The 21,242-nt window shown below is 44.4% G+C and overlaps 1 protein-coding gene across 3 annotated transcripts in view; it reads right to left on the bottom strand.

The window, feature by feature from the left end:
• MOB2 (MOB kinase activator 2) overlaps nt 1–21,242 on the bottom strand; it is a 118,461-nt gene that overhangs the window by 16,343 nt on the left and 80,876 nt on the right. Inside the window, exon 1 of one of the 3 annotated variants that reach the window (XM_059825784.1) lies at nt 16,342–16,499. The exons of the other annotated variants lie outside the window; for them this stretch is intronic. Within the exon in view, the coding sequence (XP_059681767.1) occupies nt 16,342–16,451 (110 nt within the window). The 5' untranslated portion in view covers nt 16,452–16,499. Of the gene's footprint in view, nt 1–16,341; nt 16,500–21,242 lie in introns of those variants that run through there. 3 annotated transcript variants of the gene reach the window in all.

The raw sequence follows: 21,242 nt of genomic DNA, 5'->3' as shown, positions 1-21,242 counted from the left end.
TGGTTTAAAAAAACCCCACACTTTGGAGCATCTTCAAAGTACCATCCAGGTATTAATTTAGTTTTAAAACCGTATGAGGAAAGTATTATTCCCATTTCATAGCAGAAACTGGCAGGACGGTTCCAAGTTTATTCCTGGTACGAATACTTAAGATGTGCCTCAGTTTAAACTGATATGGTTTGTTTGGAAAAAAGCACATGCGAAGCGATATGATTTAGCTGAAGAAGCATCCAAGACACCATGTCCACTACATGGAGATGCTTCATAACCTGACGTAGTTCACATCACCTTGGAATTGTACCAGGCATCCATGGTTTTGGTCATGAGAATCTGATTTACTACAAGGTTGATCACACAGAGGGAACACTAGCCATTTATTAAACGCCATGCTTCCCTAAATGGATCATGCAATTTAAGATGATCTCTACCAATTCAGGATCCCTTTTTTCCAGAGGGAACCAGGACAGCTATAGTAATTTCTTGGTGTCTCCACCATCTGTGCAGTTTCTTACGCTGCATCTGAAACCAAAATCTCCTCCAGGACAAACGATGATGCTTCAATCACCATCTCCTACCCTTCACACCCAACTAACTACCCTTGGGGTGAGTGGCTGTTTGTTTTTTCTTTTTTAAATACGAGTAATCAGTAGCTTCTCTCTTTTTAATGTGGCATATTAAAGCGGGTTTAGTACCAGATATAAGAGTAAATTTAAAAAATTAAAAAGTTTTATTAAAAAAGCCCATAGTGGTGAGGAGCAGAGCTGCAGGCAAAACGCCAATCGCTTTGTGCCCTCTGGATCAGGCACCAGGTTCATGTTCCAGCCAAGTCTCAAAGACACTGATTTCCATTTGAAAATTGACAGAACAGGTCCAACAGGCTTTACATGGCCAATGTGCCTCCTTGTTTGCAAACCGCAAAACTCACAAGCCATCTCAAGTCCGTGGGGATGAAAATCGCCATGGATTATGAACCTCACAGGACAAAGATGCTTATTTTGTGATTAATGATACTTATCATTTTTTTGTAACTGACCCTATTTCTTACCTGAGGTTAACTGGTATAATCCTAGCAATCCCCAGCAAATTTAGAAGAGAGCAGGTCTCGACTGTGACAATCCAGCTGTGCTGTGGTCAGTCAGTGTTGGCGAGAGGAGAGTAAAAGCCCCACGGTTCACAGCAATGCATGCAAAAGTGGCACAAAAAGAAAAATCTATTTTAAGGAAGATCAAAAAACCAAGATGCCCACAGAAATATTATCAAATGATATTAAAAAAGTCACTTGAGGTTTTGGGAGTTATTTTCAAGTAACCTAGCTTGCGCTTTATAACTTCTATCATTCACAATCTGGAAAGTTTTGGGGTTGAAATGGTACGTTCCCAACTAAAACATTTATGTGGAAAACTTACAGTCTCCAACAGCAACACCATATTCCACCTCACCCAGGTGTACCCCTACGCTACCGGATATATAAAACTATCTTGGCCTTTGATTTTCAGGCTGTCATTTTTTCCTTTCTTTTTCAAGTGTCACATTTTAAAATATCCTCCACTGATGAAGTATTATAGAGTGAAGTACTCCTGCCAAAACCTACTTTCTTGGTAATCTGAGGATGGGGGTTAGCTTCTTAAAACATAAGCCAACACAGAATTAGAGAGGCAGTAAGCCAACATTTTAACAGTGTCTTTTAGGCCAATCTTTATCAACACTTTCATGGTTTTGTATTTTCCAGTGAAATTGAATCTTATAGTTCAATATTAAAGGTATGCTGGATATTTTTGTTTTATCTTCTCTCCTCTTCCCTTTTTTGGGTAAGGAGTCAAATGGGATGTGAGTGGAACAGAAGAGGGAATAAAACACATTAAGGTTAAAAAATTCTAACGTGCAAGCTGTCTCCCTCTCATGTACTCCCTTTGCAGAGGGGAAAACCGCAAAGATTTCAGCCATCCACGGAAGGCTACAGCTTTGCAAGGAAAACCAGGTTAGCCGGTCCCAGATGTACTTGTTACCCTTCTGTTTGTTCTGTGGCACTTTACTGGAAAAAAGTTATCAGTTAATTTCTGGTTAGAAACGTTCTACATAAGTATGGAAGTCCTGAACCCATTATAGCAGGAAGGAAACAGTTTTATGAGCTAAAATTTATGAGTCTTAGTGACAAACTCCCCCCGCCAAGAACAATGAAGCAGCAGGTTACGCCAGCTTTTACAGGACAAACTCGTGAAGGCTGTTCGGTTTCCCACACGAGCGACATGCAGTCTTTTCTCCTCGGTTGAATACAAGGACTGGAAGCTTACAGGCGCTAGGCAGCTTAAAAATCACTTCTTGGTTATTCAACATCTTTATTTATTTGTATAGCAGGCAAGAAAAGGGCAATAACAAATTTCATTTAAACATCAGTAGAGTCGCCCTTCCTTTAAGAAAGTGAGAGACGATACTTGTATTTCCCTCTTTCTTTAAAACCATACAAGATTAGTATCTCTGTGAAGGTTTTTCCGCCATCTCAGGTCCTGTTTTAACCCAGATCACTGCTAAGTCTTCGGCTGAAAATGCTGCCTGACAGTACACCCAGAACACAAATCCTGAAAGTACATATACATGTTCAGGATTAGGAAAGTAGAGAAAAGAACATCAGCATGGGAAGGGAAGCTGTGTAAGGTACTGGAAAGCAAGCCCAAATCCCAGTGCAGCATACAGTACAATTGTTCATGGACTGCTGCGGTCAGAGCGTTTCTCCAGGGTCCGGGGAAGGGAAGGAGACTAAGCTTTTTAAGACAGTCTCCATTCTGATTTCCTCTCGCCCCAGGTCTCTGAAAGACCCCTCTGACCTCAGTTTCATTCTTCCCCTCTCCTGCCCTGGGTTAGCTCCAGGGCTCGGCTGCTGCGCAGGTCTAAGGGGGCTGCGCAGAATAACATGTCTTTGGCAGCATTTCTGGCCCTGCTTCTTCATTTTTGTTCTGTTTTTAAAAGTTACTAATAGTTTATTTAAGAGGAGGAGGAAAGAAGAATGTACCCTACATGCCAGGGAAACTTTTTCTTCTAGATTCTCATAGTGGCTCTTTGCCTTAAAAGGGAATCTTTGCTGGGCCTCCGGATGCTCCGCTGTAAACGGTCGGTGCCAAGGCATGGCAAGCATGTTAAGGATGACAAGTGCCATAACATTATTTCATAATGCTGCTTCTCAACAGAAAGCCCAAAACATTCTGTAGGGCCAAACTGAGTTCCAGCTGGTGCTGCTGGCAAAGCAAGGAGAACATGGGGCACCTGCGCACACTACGTCTCTGTCTCTGGTACATGAGGCCTTTCCCTTCCCTTTTGTAGGACTCCCCATCCATCTACTCGTGAAGGGTCTGGAGCACAAGTCTGATGAGGAGCGGCTGAGGGAGCTGGGGTTGTTCAGTCTGGAGAAGAGGAGGCTGAGGGGAGACCTCATCGCTCTCTACAACTACCTGAAAGGGGGTTGTGGGGAGGTGGGTGTTGGTCTCTTCTCCCAAGTAACAAGCGATAGGACAAGAGGAAACAGTCTCAAGTCACGCCAGGGGAGGTTCAGGCTGGATATTAGGAAAAATTTCTTCACTGAAAGGGTTGTCAAGCATTGGAACAGGCTGCCCAGGGAGGTGGTTGAGTCACCATCCCTGGAGGTATTTAAAAGCTGTGTAGATGCGGCGCTTAGGGACATGGTTTAGTGGTGGACTTGGCAGCATTAGGTTTACAGTTGGACTTGATGATCTTAAAGGTTTTTCCAACCTAAGTTATTCCATGATTCTACTTCTCTCCCTCCTTCTCTCTTCCATTGCATGTCACCTCGCAGCGCTAGCTCAGCGTTCACCATAGTGTTTGCTCATAGTGGTGTATCAGCTGCCTATTAACTGCCTTTCAAAGTACAGTTCAAAGTACTCCCAGGTACTTGCTGGTACCGCTGCTGCTCCTTCTCTTCTGCTCAGGATCCCCCATCTTCTCTTTAGAGCAGCTCTGGGAAGAATGGCTACAGAGGCAAGGCCAGGCATGCGAACAGCTCAGTTAATGCTACAAAAATGTGCAGAGTGCATTCTTGCGGTAAAACATGCTGGACTAGAGTTTCCTTTCTTCTCTGGGCGTACCTGCCAGAACTCCTCCCCCAGACCGAGAGGAGGTATCCAGCCTCTCTGACTGCCTTCGGGGAAGGTCTTCTGACCGCACAATCCTTGCACTGGTCCAGGTTCCCCTCCAGACAACACACTTTGGAGGGGTTGAGTGGGACAGAGCCCTAGGAACACAAGTGATTCAGATGGCAGACAAATAGATTATTTCTAGGAGCCAGTGATGCAATTTAAAAGGAGCCATTCACTAGAAGAAACACAGAAAATTACCTTACCCAAGCAAATACCCTGTTCTTCATTTTGAAATGTTCTCTTTTACCTTTATGCCAAAAAGCCCTTACATCCAAACCAGGAGGTGCCAACACAAAGCCTCAACAAGATTCTTTTCCTAAGCTATTTTTTACAGTCCAGATTTTTGGTAATTTGGGGACTAGGAAAGAAAAAGGACACAGATCTTTCCTAACGTTTATTTTCAAGAGAGCTACGTGGAGCCAAATTAGTTCTGTGGTAAGAGAGATTCAGTAGGTCACAGATTAACAGTGTTGCAACAATTTATCCAATGCTTAGGACAAACCATACAGCAGAACACCGCGTCATAGGTGCCCACGTCCTGAGCCTGTGACAGACACGGGGTGGTGGTTCTTGGGTTTGTTTTTGATGTTTTTAAGTCTCCAATTGTAGGCGAACTCTGGCTGTCTGACAAAGGAAGCCAAAAACAGAGCAGAAAAAGGGCAAATCCCTGCTTGAGAAGGTGTCTTGGAGCATATTCTCCCCTGCTTGCAACTCCTCCCCTAGAAGGGTACTCTCTGAGCAGACCCTGGTGCAGGGCACAAAGGGACAGGAGGGGCCATGCCATGCTAACTCTCCAGGCCAGCTCTGCCCAGCCACTCATCAGTTCATCAGCTGAAAATACAGGCTAGAGTTCTGTGTTCTGGAGTTTCTCTCATTAACATGCAGCTCATTTTAGTCCCCAGGAGGAGTCACTCCAAACCCATCAGGCCCATAACACAATGCCAAGATAAGGATGCTCCTGTATCCCTGCCTCCCTTAGAGGAATAAGGTGATTCGTATTCTAGCAACACAAATGCTTCCTCATCATCCTCCATCGCTAAATACACTCCCATACTGCAGCTAGACAGTATGAACAGGATTCATTTCAACTAGCCACGGATATCTGCGTATGTAAATGTTTGTATCAATTGGCTCGCTAAGGACCTTTTTAAAGTCAGCAGAGATAAACAGTTTTTTCTCTATACTGGAAAACATTTCAGTCCAAGGCAGAGATCTCTAGTATACCTTCAATTTCTTTATTTAAAGCACACAGGCAAAGGAGAAAAGTGGCTCTCAAGTGAGAGCACAGTGGCAGATACTGAGCCTGGTGCTGTCACAGGCACTGTGTGCTGCAGTGGGGAGATCTCCCACCCTACAGAGCCATGGGAACAAGTGATCTGCACCAAGATTTGAAAGCAAGTAAGTTTTGGGGTGGCTTTTAACACCTTTTTCACATTGGGGAAGGCAAATATAGGCCTGTCAGGTTTATTATTATAATACCCAGAAGAGTGGTTTTTCAACACATGATTTGAAATTTTGGAGGCCAGAAAAACTGCTTGCAAAGAACAAGTAAAAACTAAAAAGAACGGAACTGGCAAAAAAGTCCGTATCTGTCTTTCAAGGTTTTTAGACTCTGAAAATTGAAAGAAAATGTAAATGTACTGTAGTAAAAAAAAAAGAAACTTCTTAATGAACATATCTATTCCCTGTATGTTTTCAATCATGTCTATTAACTTAAGCAGTAGTTTATTTATTTATTCTCCTACAGGAGCACACTTAGCATTATTTTGACTTCTGCATCATGATTAAATTCAAGTTCTGGCAGCAACCGCTCCTCCTGGTTATTCTGATGCAGCCCTGTTATCTTTCTGGAAGAGCACATGCCGTACACTTCGGTCCACCTTTGCGGGGAGGAAGTTCAGCACCAGAGCACATAAACGGCTGAAGACACTCTTTGTTATCTTCCAACCCTTATAAAGTTTGTAGAGCTGGCAGACTGCAAAGCTATCTTTTTATTTCTAAACCGAGCAAATTTGATTTGGAAACCTCATGGCCTCGTACATGTGGGATTTCAAAACGTAGCTTGCACAGAGTTGCTTTTCAGGATAGAACTGTGCTTTAATTGCTGGGAATTATTTCACCATGGCAACCTGGCTTCAGCAGTCAGACTTCTTGCTATATAGCCCAAGATACACAAATGCAGACAGGCTGCTCTGCTCAGAGACTACCAGGGTGCAGACAGGTTTGTCTTTGTAAGAAGTCTTTTAGTTTCCTCACTGCCTTTTTGCCTCGCAAGCTCTCTTTGTACAATGAAAACCATTTATCTAACAATACTAACTAGTTTTAAGTACTACTGTAGCCTAAAGAAAACCTGCAATAAAGGAAATATGTTAAATATGCAGGTCAAGCTCATCACCTTAGGTGCATACTATGTTTTGGAGGACAGGTACATATAATGTCTAATGTACCTGTAATCAGAATTTTACAAGTCTCAACTTTTAAAAGTCTACGAGAATGTTTAAAAACATATTTTATAATTATAGTGTGCAGTAAGAAAGAAGGCAGTATGGAGGGCATGACAGTCCCCTAACAGTTAATGAGAATACTCACTCCAAGAGTCTGTGCTCTCAATAGATAAATGTTTTTCAACATGGTGCAACATGTCAGCTTGCAGCTGAGCTCAGCCATAGCTGCTGTCTCTCTCCTCAGCTCCCCAGAGGCAAGAAACAGTAAAGGACTTTTTTACTTCTGGCACGACCGAGCAAATTACAACTATTTAGGCACAAAAAGTGTCTTGCATTGAAAGGATAAGTTAGTTATTTTTGTTGGGAAGAGAGTGAAAACAAATTCATCACCTGCCTTGCTACTAGAGTTCCAACCTTTGAAAATGTCATCTATGTGCAATCACACAGTAGGCAGGACTTCAATAGCTGAATCCTTCACATAAACACGCTCTGGTTTACATCTAAGAAGTGTGGATTAATAGGACAGAAAAGTGCTAGGGCACAGCAGAACTGAGAGTGCACACAGAAACACAGCTAACGACATAGCTACCTCAAACATCTTAGCTTTTTTTGCAGGAGCTTCAGTAAACAATATAAACTCAATTAGATATACAGTATGGGGAAAAAACATGTAAGTGGTTTTCACTATTCATAAGCAATTTTGCATGCCTGCACCTGTAAACTCACTTTTAAAGCATTTGCACTAGCACACACATCTGCATCTTGTTGCATTGAGACACACAGCTGTGAGGAACTCCATTACCTACCCAGTCATTAGTTATTGAACAGGTTGGGCAAAGAAATACCAATGCGGAGAAGCAGCAGCCCCACCTGAAATTTTCATCCACTGTATCAAGCTCCACAAACCCATCTCTTACACTTTAACAACAGCATTTTAATTAGGAAGGATATTTATTTACTAGAAACGACCATGGGTCAAGGTCAAGTCTCTCTCAAATGGCAGCTTTGAAGATCAAAAATGGATCATCTTCTTTTCTTAATATTTTGGCTTTAATTTAAACCAAAGTTAGTACAGGGAAGTCCCACCTCTCCTGGCATGTCTTAGAGCAGATCCTGCGATGAGAAACGGTGCCTTTCAGTCTTAGTATGAACTATCTTGTTACACAAAAAACCTGACATCCATAGTTAGGAGGCCCAAACTGTGCCTCCTCACAGGGTAAGAGAGAGTTGAAGGTAAAAGGAATCAAAGCATTATCTTAATTAGGTAACTTTCATGAACAAATGATACGTACAAAATATTCACTAGTCTAACCATGTAGTTAATCTTTAAACTTTTGCGTCAGAATGATGCAACGCTCTTTGTTCAGTTTTGTCATCAATAGCATACAGCTGTTTCAGTATTTCCTGGAAAACAGCGCGTTAAAGTTTTGGTTTCTGTACAATAGAGGAAGAAAAACCTATTTAAAATACAAACTCTACGGACTCATGGGTCAAAGTAAAGAATATCTGAATGACTGATTAAAAAAAATGGTAGGGTGGATAACAGTTTAATTACTGGTACAGTTAGATCAGCCACTGTTAATTAGCTCATGAGACAGCAGTGATTCCCAACCCTAATTTATTACTTTTCAGGATACACCAAGGGGGACCAAAAAGCTTAAGCAGAAGCACCTTTACAGATGCATACTGATCCATTAGCAATCAGAAAAACCCAAAACCATACATATATTCAAACTTGTAGCGTTATCTCCAAGGGCTTGCTGAGATAGAAATTCATTCTTTTAATTAAATGCTGAAAGCGCAGCCAAGAAGTTGGTTAAGGAAGACTAGTAATTTTCAAAAATAAATATTAAAATTAGATGCACAGTTGTGTGCTGAATTTGTTTCATTCCCTTGGCTGCACGTGCAAACGACAAGCACTATCTTTAACTGTTCACGTGGATTTGCAATTAAACAGTTCACACAAGCAGAGATTCCTCCTCAAAACACAATGTGAAGTCAGGCTTTTACACTAGCTTTTGCAGCCCGACATCACACCTCAAAACAAGGGATGGTTACGACCAGCTAACTCTTCAAACACAGCCTGCATCGCTCGCCGGAGAAGCCCTATTTCAATTCCTGGCAGCAACCGACCGTTCGTACTGGTTTTGCAGAGATGTAACCACACTAGTCGTGCGTAGCTGCGCTAGTAGTTTCACTGCAAGAAATGAAAGATGGGCCCTAACCAGTGAAGAAGTCCCTCTCAAGAGAGTAATTTACTATCGTCGTCGGGTGATCCAGTTACTTCTCAGTATTTAAGTCTCTACTTCAACAATCAATAGGAAACCTTCTCAAAAAGCTTGTAACTGAAATCACTTAACAGATTAGTTAGCTCGACTACTGAATAAGATATGTGGATTTTTAAAAAACCCCACACAACCAAACTTTCTGATGTATTTGAATGATGTACCTAGACATGAAAAAAGCTTTGTATGCTGAAAAACAACAGAAAAACAAATATTTCCGTTGAGATAGAATACAGTTTCCCCTCTGTCCCACACAGATGGTAGTCTCAGAACCCCAGCTTTATCTTTTCCCTGCACAGGTTTGTTCTGAAGAAATAAAGCAGTCACATCAAAACTGACGACTTGTATCGTGAAGAATCAGCAAAACCTAGTTTATCACAATTTCCCGTCTCACCAAATACATCCCTGCTGATTGTCAGCACTCATCCCTGGTAAGGCTTTGGCATTCTGAACCTGGGATTCGTGGTCACAGTGGACCGAAGAACAGATCTGGATAAGTGTCTGGAGTGTGAGCGGAGCTACCAAGGGCACCCAAGGTCATCTCTCCTGTGCGTGAATTTTCATAGATCACCACGAAGAAGCCCAAGTCTTCTTTCTTCATCAACTCCATGTACTTTGGACAGTGTGCTGTGATTGGGTTTTTTTAGGTATTAAGCTGTCCTAAGAGTTTTAATATTCTGTCACTACCTGCCTTTCCGAGGACAGCTGTGCTGACTGCTGATTCTGCCTTTTTTAAAAATAAAAGGAATTACACAGACATCCACAATGTTCCTTTCACCTGGGGAGCATCTGCTATCACCAGTCCCTGTTCTCTGAGGAAAAGCACTTTGAAACTTATTTCAGTACCAGACAGAAATGAACTTGGAAAGTGAACAGAGCAGCATTTTTCTGACAAGCTCAAACAACCTAGGCTCCAGTGTTAATGGACTCCAACTCCAAGGAGTGGGGTTTTTTTCCTTCAGAAAGCTGGAAGAAAGGGTTAATCCACACATCCAATACCCTTCTCTTTCCAGAGACTAGGTGCTGGCAGCTCTTGAAAGAAAAGCAACATCCCATCTTCTCTAACAGCAATTTGCTGAAATCTTAGTTAAGATTCTCTTGAGCCCCACAGAACCAGGGATTAAGGAAAAGGATTAGAAAATCCCCCCCAACAAACAAACCCCTTTATGAAACTCCGTTTTGGTGTAGTCACAGAGAAAGATGTACGACAGGGGAACAGATACAGTTTGTCTTAGCCATCTTAGAGACAGAGCAACAATCGGTGGGAGACCGCATTCCTAACACCACGTCTCTTCAAAGATCATCAAGAATGGAAAGAGAAAAGCTCTTCTACAGATGATTTTTTTTTTTTCCCCCCTCCTGCAAACCTACTTGGTAAAGACCTTGGGGTGCACAGATGGTCTGAGATACCAGAGAACAGCAGATAGAAATTCAGTGTGAAATAGATGCTTTCTCCATAAGGAGCAGGCCCAGAAAAATGGGCTGTTCCAACACAGGAGCAAAAAGGCAAACCAGGAATTGCAGTCAACTCCCAGAAGGATGAATGTTGCACACTCATACTTTGCACGTATATAAACTGAAATCATCTCCCAGGCAGAAACAATCAGCTAAAATCTGGAGCAAATCCTATAATCAAACAGACACATACCAAGGAAACAAAATAAAAGAAGGGTGAATGATTTCAGAAGTTTGAGATTAAGAAGAATAGATTTGATTATGAAGCGTCCAGGAGGGATCTTCAGAAAAAAAGTAGTATACTTTCACCCCTAAAACAGGAAAATGCTGTTAAACCTTGGGGCAGGTGCCCTTCCTATACTAGCTCTGGAGACACCTTACAGGGTTGTTTCAACACACACCGAAGAATTTTAGCAGTCCTCTCCCTCTGGCTATCACTTCACAGGATGTAGAACACATAACCAATATACAGCTCAGTGTTGTAAACACCTCTGAAGAAAGACACCGACTTCTTCATTAAGTTAATATATTGTACATGGTTCACTAACTTTCATAAAGGCACCAGAGTTATGACACTCCTGTGGCAAATACAAGTGAACACATGGACGACTACACCAAAGGAATAGAGGAGTGCACGGCTCACCGGACCGCTAGCGAGACACAGCATCAAGTCCTGAGCTTCAGGAGGAGACCACGTTGTTAAACGGCTCTGACAGAAGTATCTGACAGCTCATAGCGGGGCTGAACATCAAGCAGAACACCGCAAGTTTTGCAGCCACCACCAGAAGACACTTTGCTGCCTGCATGTACTGGAGAACACCCAGCTGCACAAGCAGGGAGAGCCATCCCTCCGGAGGGCACGTCCCGGCCGGATGAGTCCACCAGGCTGGCAATGCCCCCCAGCCCCACCTCCGCTACAACCTGCTCTGTCCTGAGGACAGGACACTCGTGTCAAAGAACAATCTCCCAAAGCACATCTGTGCTACCCGAAAGCCCCTCCTGCCCGGTCACCCCTTGCCAAAGCACAAGGTGTTACTGTCCCACAGTGTCATCGGTCCTTCCCGAGTAGCTGGGTGAGCATCCCGAGAGGCTGTCATTGAACAAGGAATCCGCTCCCAGTACAGAAATATTCAGCAAGACACAGCATGACAATTAGTGATGTCAGTTGCTCTGAACCATAAACATCTTGAACTATTTTGGTACAATGGAAAGTTGTGGGAGAGAGAAAGAAAAAGAACAGGATAAAAATAGCTGACATGGTTCTGAAGAGCATTTTGTCTATAAGCCCCTTCCCTGCACTGCCCTCCCTCCGTTCTCTCTCCTGCCTGTCCCCAGACTTCTGCATTAATCAGATTAGCTAATGTTAAACAAGGGTCTTTGTAATTACTTTCTAATACTGCAGACTGGACTAAATTATTGAAAAATGTTTCTACCTAAATTAGGATAAAACAGGATTGATTTTTAAAATATTTGCTTTAGTGCTGTCGATGCACACAAGCATCACAGACAACAGCTATCTTCAGCAATGAAAGTCGAGACAGCGGAGAAGAGGCAGCCACATCAAACACACTCTGCTTCTACCCACCTATGTCTCATTTCACGAACACATTTAAGACTACTTTGCACAATCACTTAAAAAAAAAGAATCCAATGTCAAAACTAACCTGGTTTCTTTCTGATCTTGCTATGAGTTATTTGAGGAATAGATAAGGAATTTAATTTTTCAAAAAATTCATCCAGAATGCCAACACAAACTTGATAATTTATCTGACTGAAGCAATCGTTATCACACTGTCCCTGAAAACAAATTACTACGCTCTTGAAAAGTACCTGTAAAAATTCCGCTTTGTTAGTAACGCCAGTGGCACACCTACCCAAGAAGAGCGGGGTTGGTTGTTTTATTTTTTGGTTGGTATCCAAATCAATCCCTGCACATTGCTGTAAGAAGGGAGGCTCTTACGAGAAAGAGGAGTTTTAAATTATCTATTCCCACACTCACCCTGGACTACGTGTACATATAAACCGTACTGTACCTTATCAGAAGTCATTACACAATGACATCACAACTTTGTAGCCCGCATCATTCCTCTTTCCTGACACCGTATCACCGATTATTAGTCAACTATCCCAGAGCGACTGTGTTCCACTGGAGACTTAAAAAGAAACGCACTGACTACGAAGCTGCATGAGGAGCAGTCTCCGAAAACCACCTGCGCAGGACCCCCACGGCACAGCAAATGCGCCGCAGTTCTGAGCCGCATTCGAGTGTCTGAATTGGGATTCAAGCACCAGCACAGGCAGTGAACGCTGTGTCCTGGAGTCATCAGCACACGGGGCTCTCAGGAACACTTATGGCCAGCTGGGATCAAGGAGAGGAGCCCTCTCATCTACCTCCGTCTTCCTTCCACTTGTGCTGCTTGAAGCCAGTAAAAAGCACACCTCTGCCAGGAAGCTAACAGTAATCAGCTGCTTCACAAAAAAACTTGATTAATTAATGTTAAAAAGTGGAATAATATTCCAAGTTTTGACACCATACTTTTTCCCCCCTTTCCCCTTCTGGCTCTCTCCAGAACCACCAACTTGTAGAAAACAAAACAACAACAAAAACCAGAAAAACTGCCTCCACTTTGGTTTTTTCCCTCCCTAACCATGAGCTAAAAAATTGCACAATTCATTACAGGAGAGGGGAAAAATGAGATTAACATATTTCAAAAGCATCTGAAGTGAAGCGAAAGCCCTAATTAAACACTGTGCTAAGGAATACACGTAACTTCATCTCAGCTATGCTATGATTAATTTAAAGGGGAGATGACACTTTTCTAATGGTATTTCAATTTTTTTTCCATCATTACAAGTGTGTAGTCTTGGTCCCATCCCTGTAGTGTTAAACACAGTTTACTAACCCATATGATGAAAGACAAGCATCTCCAGAGTTCTTCATAGCTGAATCACTAATAATTTAAAAGAGTAATAAACCTAACAGTAGCTTTCATAAAAAATTAATTAGAAAGGCTGAGAGCACATCTGTTGCTTTTGTTACTTTTTTTCCCCCTTTCTGGTTCAGTTGTCTTTCCCCACGCTCTTTTAAACACTTCTCAGGGCTGCTGCTTCTTCTCGTGAAGCCTTTTTGCTTCCTCACACTTCCCTCCTTGTTTCCTCCCCGTGCTGATTTTCCCTTTGGCAGCTGTTATTGCCAGCGTGTGACACAGACACTATTTGGCACCCAGCAGCTAGGAGGACTTGGACCCTCTAACTAATGAAAAGAAGCTTTTAACATGCAAGTTGGAAGAGAGCGAGTTACTTAGAAGTACGTACAAGTCGTGTAAATAACGTACAACAAATCTGCTACGGAGGAAAAGCATAGTGATTAAGTATGGTACTGGAACAACTGAGCTTTATAATTCATAACCAGGAGAGAGACAGAAACGGAGGGCAATTCAGAGAGAAGATGGGCACTCTTTCCCTTGTCCATGGTGAATTTCTACAAGTCCTTGGCAGCCTGTGGAAGGCTGGGAGGGAACGGTGATGGTGATGGTTCCCAGTTATGCCTGAGAAAAAAGCCTAAAATGCAGTCGGCTGTTCATAACGCCAGGCTACACACAAGCAAGATACCCTTTGATCTCATCACCAAGCCATTTGTAGGCCAGATCAACAGAAGAAAAATCACTTCATCCAAAGTTTAGTATTGATTTGTCTCCTATATAGACTACAGAAAACTCAGTCAGCAGCGTTTCAGTTAAAAGTGGTGTTTGATAGCCTTTGTCCTACACCTACTCTGAAACAGATGGGAAACCATTACAGTAATGTGGGATTCATCTCGTTTAACTTCATATGACCACAACGTAAGTGCTAATGAGTAAGCTGGTCACTCTGTACAGGGCTGGCACCGCACCTCTGCGTCCAGCCACATCTTTAAGCTCCCTGGTTCTTCTCTACCAATAATAAAGTGGACGAAGCTCAGCTGTGGATGCCTGTGTTCAAAGAAATCCCACCACAGCTGTCACCAACAAGTCACCCTTTTTGGCCTAAACGAGGTCCCATGAGGTTCCTTCTTTCACCCTCACTGGGTTCAGGCTTTCTTAAGCACTAATACCTGATTTCTGCAATAAAGAAACTTCAACTGCACTTAGTATTCACCCAGGCTCCTAGCTAGTACCTGTGCTCTTACGCCACCTGAGCTCTTTGCAGAATAGGATGAGTTTATGTTTTACAGAACAAAAACTGAAGAAAAGCAAGATGAAGCAATGCACATAAGGTCAGAGAAGGCATCTGAAGTATATTTAAGAAGAGAAATAAGAGAACCAGTCTGGCATCTAAAGAAAGTTTTGTGACTTCGCATTTCTCTCTAACTGGGTGCAAAAGGAGATAACTCAGAATCAAGAGACACGTTAAAACACCTCTACTACAAAATAGTAATCATTCCCATCTAGTAACAGCTTAGCAAACTAAAGTTATGCCCAAAATACTTCATGTACGACAACAACTTTTTCCTGCTTTCGCAACAGTTTTATAGCATATATAGAAAATAAACCTTAGGGAAAAAAGCAAATAAAATTATGCACAATTTCTGCACGTACTCCAGTTGGAGGAGAAAGGACGAGGTTACGTTATACTTTTTCAAAAGCATGCACTGACTGAACAAATCAAAAATACGTTTCACTGCTAAGTCACAGGAAGTTACCTATATTTTTAAAATAAACTGCCATAGATACTGAACAAAAGGTTTGGCAATTCTTCCCTACAGAGGCACCCATCTATTTATTTACATCTGGGAGTGCTGCCAATAGAACAGCTACCAAAAAACTTCAAAAGGTTCACAGCATGAATAGCAAGCCGCTGGCCAAAGGATTTTATGATATGACCAGCTGTGTAACACCATATTGAATTAGAGACACACCACCCCCCCAACAATGCAAAGAAGGGCCCTTAAACTTCTTAAAAAGCTGAAAAAGAAACCTGAATTCCTCAAACTAATGTTTTCTACAGGAAAGTATTTTTAATGGGGGGGAAAAAAAAACCCACAAAAAGTACTGCAACTCTACGCAGTTCTTCTCACCAAGCCTACTTTAAGCCCCGTGAACGTCTCTAGTTTAAGTCGCAGCCAGAGCTCAGTCGCTTTGTGATCAGAACGCTCTGCTTTAATAAATGGCTCCCTTAAACTCGCTTGGGGAGAGAAGAGACATGAGTCAACAGAGGAAGAGAGGGATAATGTTTCTGTTGACAAACATTTAACAATTGGCAACAGATAGTAGGAAACGGGGACAAACGAAAGCTTGCCAAATAAAGTTACGCTGGAGGAACAAGGCTCCTTTTTGGAGCAGCACTGCCATTCTTCATAGAGCCCAGAAAAATATCTGAACACACTTAACCAAAATAAAAAGCTGCAGTTGTTGAAGAGCAAGGCTGCTAATCCTAATATTTGTGGTGACGTTTTTCCCTGCAAACCAGAACGGGTCAGAACTCCTCCGAATCAAATTACTGCACGTCCTTTGCCAAAGAGTCTGGTTTTGGTCTCAGTAGTCATACACGTCTCAGTGTTCACACAAGTCCTTCTGAGCTACATGAGCAATTTTTTCCCCTCGTCTTACGACATTTCTGTAGAAAACATGCCAAAGCACATGTACTGTCTTGGTCAGACTCCTTATTCAGGAAAGCCAGGACCTTCACTGGCTGCTTACGTCCCGGAAATTTAGTTCTCAGGGAGCGCAAACAAAATTTGACTGCAGTATTACGGGTGGACGAACGTTTCTCTCCAAGCAGCTATTGCTATTCCAACTTCCACCCTCCCAGGCTGCTACACGAGCCCCAGAGGCAGCCAAAAGCAGTCTCCCAGAGGCGAGGGGGGCTGAGCGGAACAGCGCACCCGGGCCAGATTTTCATCTTCAACTCCAGCTCCCTTCTCGCCCCTCTCAGGGCCCTACAGACGGTCGGGGGGGGCACCCCCCGTTCACGCACTCGCCCGCGGGAGCCCCGCGGGACAGCCGCCCGCCCCCCCGGCGGACCCCTCCTTACCGCAGCACTTTGCCCACCGCCTGCAGGACCATTTTGCAGCTTAATCCGGGTTTGGGACTCGGGGCGAGGACGGGCCGTTCACCGGGGAGGCTGCAGTGATCCCCAACCATGGTACGGCGGGAGGAGCGCGGCGCAGCCGAGCACAGCGGAGCGGGGAAACGCCGGGGCGCCGGTGGGCTCGGCACGGCCCGGGCTCTCCGCCGCTCTCCCCGGCCAGCAGCCGCCCGCCCCCGCCGAGCGCCCCGGCCCGGCCCGGCCCCCGCCCGGCGCCGCCAATGGGCCGCGGCGCTGGGGGCGGGCGGCCGCCGCGGCTCCTCCGCCCGCCCCGCCCGGGGCCGCCCCGAGCCGGCCCCTTGCAGGGCGGGGCGGGCCGCGGCGTGGGGCCAGGGCGCCTCCGCGCCCCGCCGGGGCTTCTGCCGCGCCGCCCCGCAGAGGCAGCGGGGCCGGGTTATACAGCCCTCTCCTCCCTCGGCCCCGGGCGCCGGGCAGGGCGTTACAGGCCATGGCAGAAGAACGCTGCCAGGAGCTGCGGGGCTGCAGCAGGTCTGCAAGCGGCAGGGCGGGAGGGAGGGCGGGAGGGAGGGCGGGAGCACCCCGGCCCTGGCCCCGGAGCGTCCACCACAGCAGCGCTGCCCAACACAAGCACCACTACCAATAATAAAAATCCTCTGCCACTTCTTTAGGCAGCCAAAAAGTAAGCAGGACAAAGCAGATTTGCTAGGACGGTGATGCCACGGGACACGGGGGAGACACGCTGTTGTTGCTGTCTGCAGTACAGGCCCCATGTGTAAGGGGGCCAGGCTGGACTCCCGGTCAGAAACGGGAATAATGACGTCTTCCGTGAGCAAGGCTTTGCATTTCTCGCTCAGGACTCTGTGACAAATAAGGGCACAGGCTAGCCCAAGAGCAGAGCTAGGTACGTTCTGCCAGAAACAGTTTTACATGGTGAATGTCAGCCCAGCAATGACATCAAGACCTTTATCAGAGGAGTTTAAACAGAGGAAGGGTGAAGAAGAGTAAAACCATGAACAGCAAGAGTCACCTTGCCGTTACGACCAGAGTTAAGAGCGGGCAGTTGGGTAATGGTCCTCAGAGGACAAGTGATTAAGCAGCATCCCCAAACACGAGGTCCACTGGGACACACCAGCAGTTTCACACGGAGAAACCACTTTGCCAGTTTTCCTAACCGACCTTAGAAAGGCGCTGTGTGTCCGGCTCTGTAGCCATGCCGCGTAACCACCACTCGACACGCACCTTTTGGACAGGCAGCTGTGCCCAGAGCTTGCTGATGTAGCATTTAGAGCCAAATCATAACAAAAAATGTGACGGGTGTGGCATAACATGACCTAGAACACAAAGCCCTGAGGGCATCGCTTACTCTGACACGCTAAAACCTCACCAGTGACATCGCGGAGAAAACTGTGGTTTTGCCATTTTAGGTACAGCTGTTACACCGGCTGCAGTCGGAAGGGACAGTTCCCCAGACAGGTATCGCCAAGCGCGCCAGTTCATTTACTAAAGAGGCATCTTCCCCTGTAAACCGAAGACCGACAGGCCTGTTGAATTAAACCTAGCACAAATCACGCCACTGCTGCCGTCACCAACCCTTGGCATCACTTAGTCAAAGCGGGTGGGAACGCGGCTGCTGTTTGCACAAACCCAAGAAACCACAGCCACGTGACGCAACTTGGAGGAATAACGTGCTGCTCTTGGTCCCAAAGCAGCGGCGTTTGTCACTTACACGCTGTCTTTCAGTCGCGCATCCAAGTTAGGCCTCTGCATCCTTGCGACGCAGGAGGTATTTTTATTCCCACTCTCCAAGCAATCCACTTAAGATGGAGTTTTAATGACTTCACTGATAGCACACAGGAAGCCTGCAGCTGAACACTGCTCAGCTTTCCACTCCGCGGCCCGGCACTTCATACAGAAGATGATCCAACCCTTGAAAAACCTGATGCTGGCTCAATCTTTTCCCCAAGTAACAACGACTTGCCACAGTAACGCTGGAAAGCCGCAGTCCTGGCAAAGGGGGGGAGGACACCTGCCAAGAGGGCAGCTGCCCTCGTTCCGTTCACCAGCGCAATCTGCACAGAGAGGATTTTGTTTGTTAAAAAACCACCCTAAAAACAACAAGCCTGTGATATAAAGCAGCTTAAGTTTTATTAAAAGTCTGTCTATCCAAAGTAAATTAAAGAAAAATCCAGGGGTCAAACCAAAATAAATACAGCTCTGTGGTGTTAGAGTTGTATTAGGAGGGGTGGCCTCTCCGTGACTCTGACAGCTGAACAGTCGCTCTTCAGAGACGGAGCTTCAATCATCTCACACAGGTTAGGAACTGATGCTCTGCTGTTAAAACTGATAGATCAACTGAAGTAAAATTTTTAAACCTGATATCTTTTTACTTCGACCCAGATAAATGACCCACTTCTCTATTCTGTTAGCTTCTGCATCAAACCGGCGCTTTCCTGCCCCTTTCCTCAACCATACATCCCCGTAGCACCCTCTCCAGCCTTTCCCCCACCTATCAGTTTTCCTTCATTCAAGCAGTATCCCCTTTTTTGAATCAACTGCATGCTACAGTTTACTGGTAGTACTGGATTTTACGCAAATTTTTGGAAAACCCAGCATCTCACTGTCCATTTTAAATGCCTCAAAATATTAAGAATGAAACAAGATTATAGGAAGCACAACTTAAGCACATCCACTTTATTTATATGGCATCAACATAGGTAATTTAAAACACATGTGCAGCACAGGCTCTCACACAAGATTTAGAGCACATGTGCAGACACAAATGGGTTTACTCTGAAAGCTGCTGTATCCAGAAAGAGCAGTACTCAATCTAAAAGCAATGTATTTATTTGAACACAGCTACTGGTCTGATCTCTACGTATGCACGTTCCGAAGGACAGATAGCTGCACCTCCTCAAGGGTGTGTCTTACAGCCATCCGATATCTGCCCATTTACCTCCATCGGTAGTTGCTTTTTCACTTGCTTCCTCAACATCCCCTGCAGGTAACAACTGTTGGATCCAACCTTAGCACAACTGTGCTTCAGCAGCGGCAAACTGCTTCTAGCACATCCCTTACCCACCAGCCAGACTTGAAAGATCACGGAGTTGGGTATTGAAATCATCACTAAAACGTTAACAGAAATATCTGCAGATGGACCTACCAACAGCTTTATCGCTTGCGTCCGTCCTACAGACACGTCAGCGAAACAGTAACATCACCAGTGGCACAGAGTAAGGGCACAAATCAGTACACTGGAAGAGGGGAGCCCCACTTCCCACCACTTACGCATGACTATATGTGCTTATAGTACACTGATGGAAAGTTTTCTACATTGATCCCAACCACCAAGCCAAGGAATGGTATTTATAAATTTTATGAATAATGCTTTGTATTTATAATGATGTTATAAGCAGCAGTTACACAATTACATATTTATTTGCCCCTTTTAGGGTTCCATAAAAATTAAGGGTAAAGCAGCCACCACAGGGATGTATACTAGCACCCAGAGGTTTGGCAAAGCAAGCAAGGCGTATCAACCCAGACAAGCAAACAATATCAGGAGCAAAAAGAAAAAAATAATAACCATTATTTTGACTAAGGTACAATTCAGCATTTATATGTAACAGAAATGAGGCCTTGTAACATCAGATTGTAAAGTTCTGTTTTAAATTAAACTTAAGTTTATTGTGTGTCCCTGCCTGACATACGTTTCCATTTTGCTAGCTAATTAGCCCTTTTGTTTAACTTTAGTGTGCCCTGCTACCACCTAGCCGAGCACCCTTCCCAGTTACCTCACAGTGCATCCCCAGGTCTCTGGAACCACTTAAAATCAGCAATGAAAACATTTCATCCTTTAGTTTGCCTCTAAACAGTATTTATACTGAGATTACATTTGCTCTCCATTTTGTCATCCTCGCACAGCGGCAAAGATGGCACAAGCAGCTCTGCTCCGTATAGACAGTAAAGGCATGGATTTTGGGCAGAAGACGGACCGAAGTCAAAGGTGTCTCAGTCTCAAAAAGTAGTTTGGAGGTGGTCATAGTGAAAGGGGAAATAAAAGATTTCAAGAGTATAGTTTCAGCTCCACTCTTGAGATAAAAGCAGGAGAAATTGGTCTTCCTGACCACGCAGAGCACTGTGATACAAGCCTTACCAACAGCGGCCACACACATTGCGAAAAGTTTGTGCATAAATAAAAAAATCGAGCTTAAAAGCAGCACATTGGGAAGTGACATGGTGCATAGATTTGCTGCTTTATTGAAAGCTCTGGCAACAAGTAGTCAGTGCCTATCCTGCAACCACCACCTCTTTGGCTTCATCAGTACGGGGCGGGGGGGGGGGGGGCGGTCAGGGGGGACTGCAATAGGCAGAGAGGGAAAAAAAAAAGGTACATGATACTCTCACCTAATCCATAACATGAAAAAAACAATTGCAGCAAGCATAGGAATATACCTCAAAATATGAGTAAAGCTTCACCAGGAAGTCCAAAGAGTTTATATTACAGCATTTTGGAAAGGATGCACAAAATGAGAAGAACCAGTGGTTCATCAGGTATCCCTTTACTTGATGAAAAAGGAAAGTGAATGTTGCTGTATGTACCAAACAGAGAAATCGTGATCTCAAAGGTACTGTATTTCTGGCATGTGTGTAGGCACATCTATTGTTCTGAAATCCCCTGAAATGTCAAGTTAAGCCAGGTTCATCAAGAAGTGTGTATGGGTGACAGCTGAAGAACATGAATGTGTTGAAGGAAGCGGCAATAGCAGCAGCTCAGCAGGAGATATTCAACTCTACCAGCATTGAGCAACTACCCGAGAACTATTAAGAAAGGATGGGATGGTCACACTCAGACTCTACATGGAGAAGCGATGTGAAATAGAGGGCAG

This window comes from Gavia stellata, chromosome 17, assembly GCF_030936135.1.
Source record: "Gavia stellata isolate bGavSte3 chromosome 17, bGavSte3.hap2, whole genome shotgun sequence".
In the NCBI taxonomy this organism is placed as follows: Eukaryota; Metazoa; Chordata; class Aves; order Gaviiformes; family Gaviidae; genus Gavia; species Gavia stellata.
This window is presented reverse-complemented; position numbering and strand designations above follow the sequence as displayed.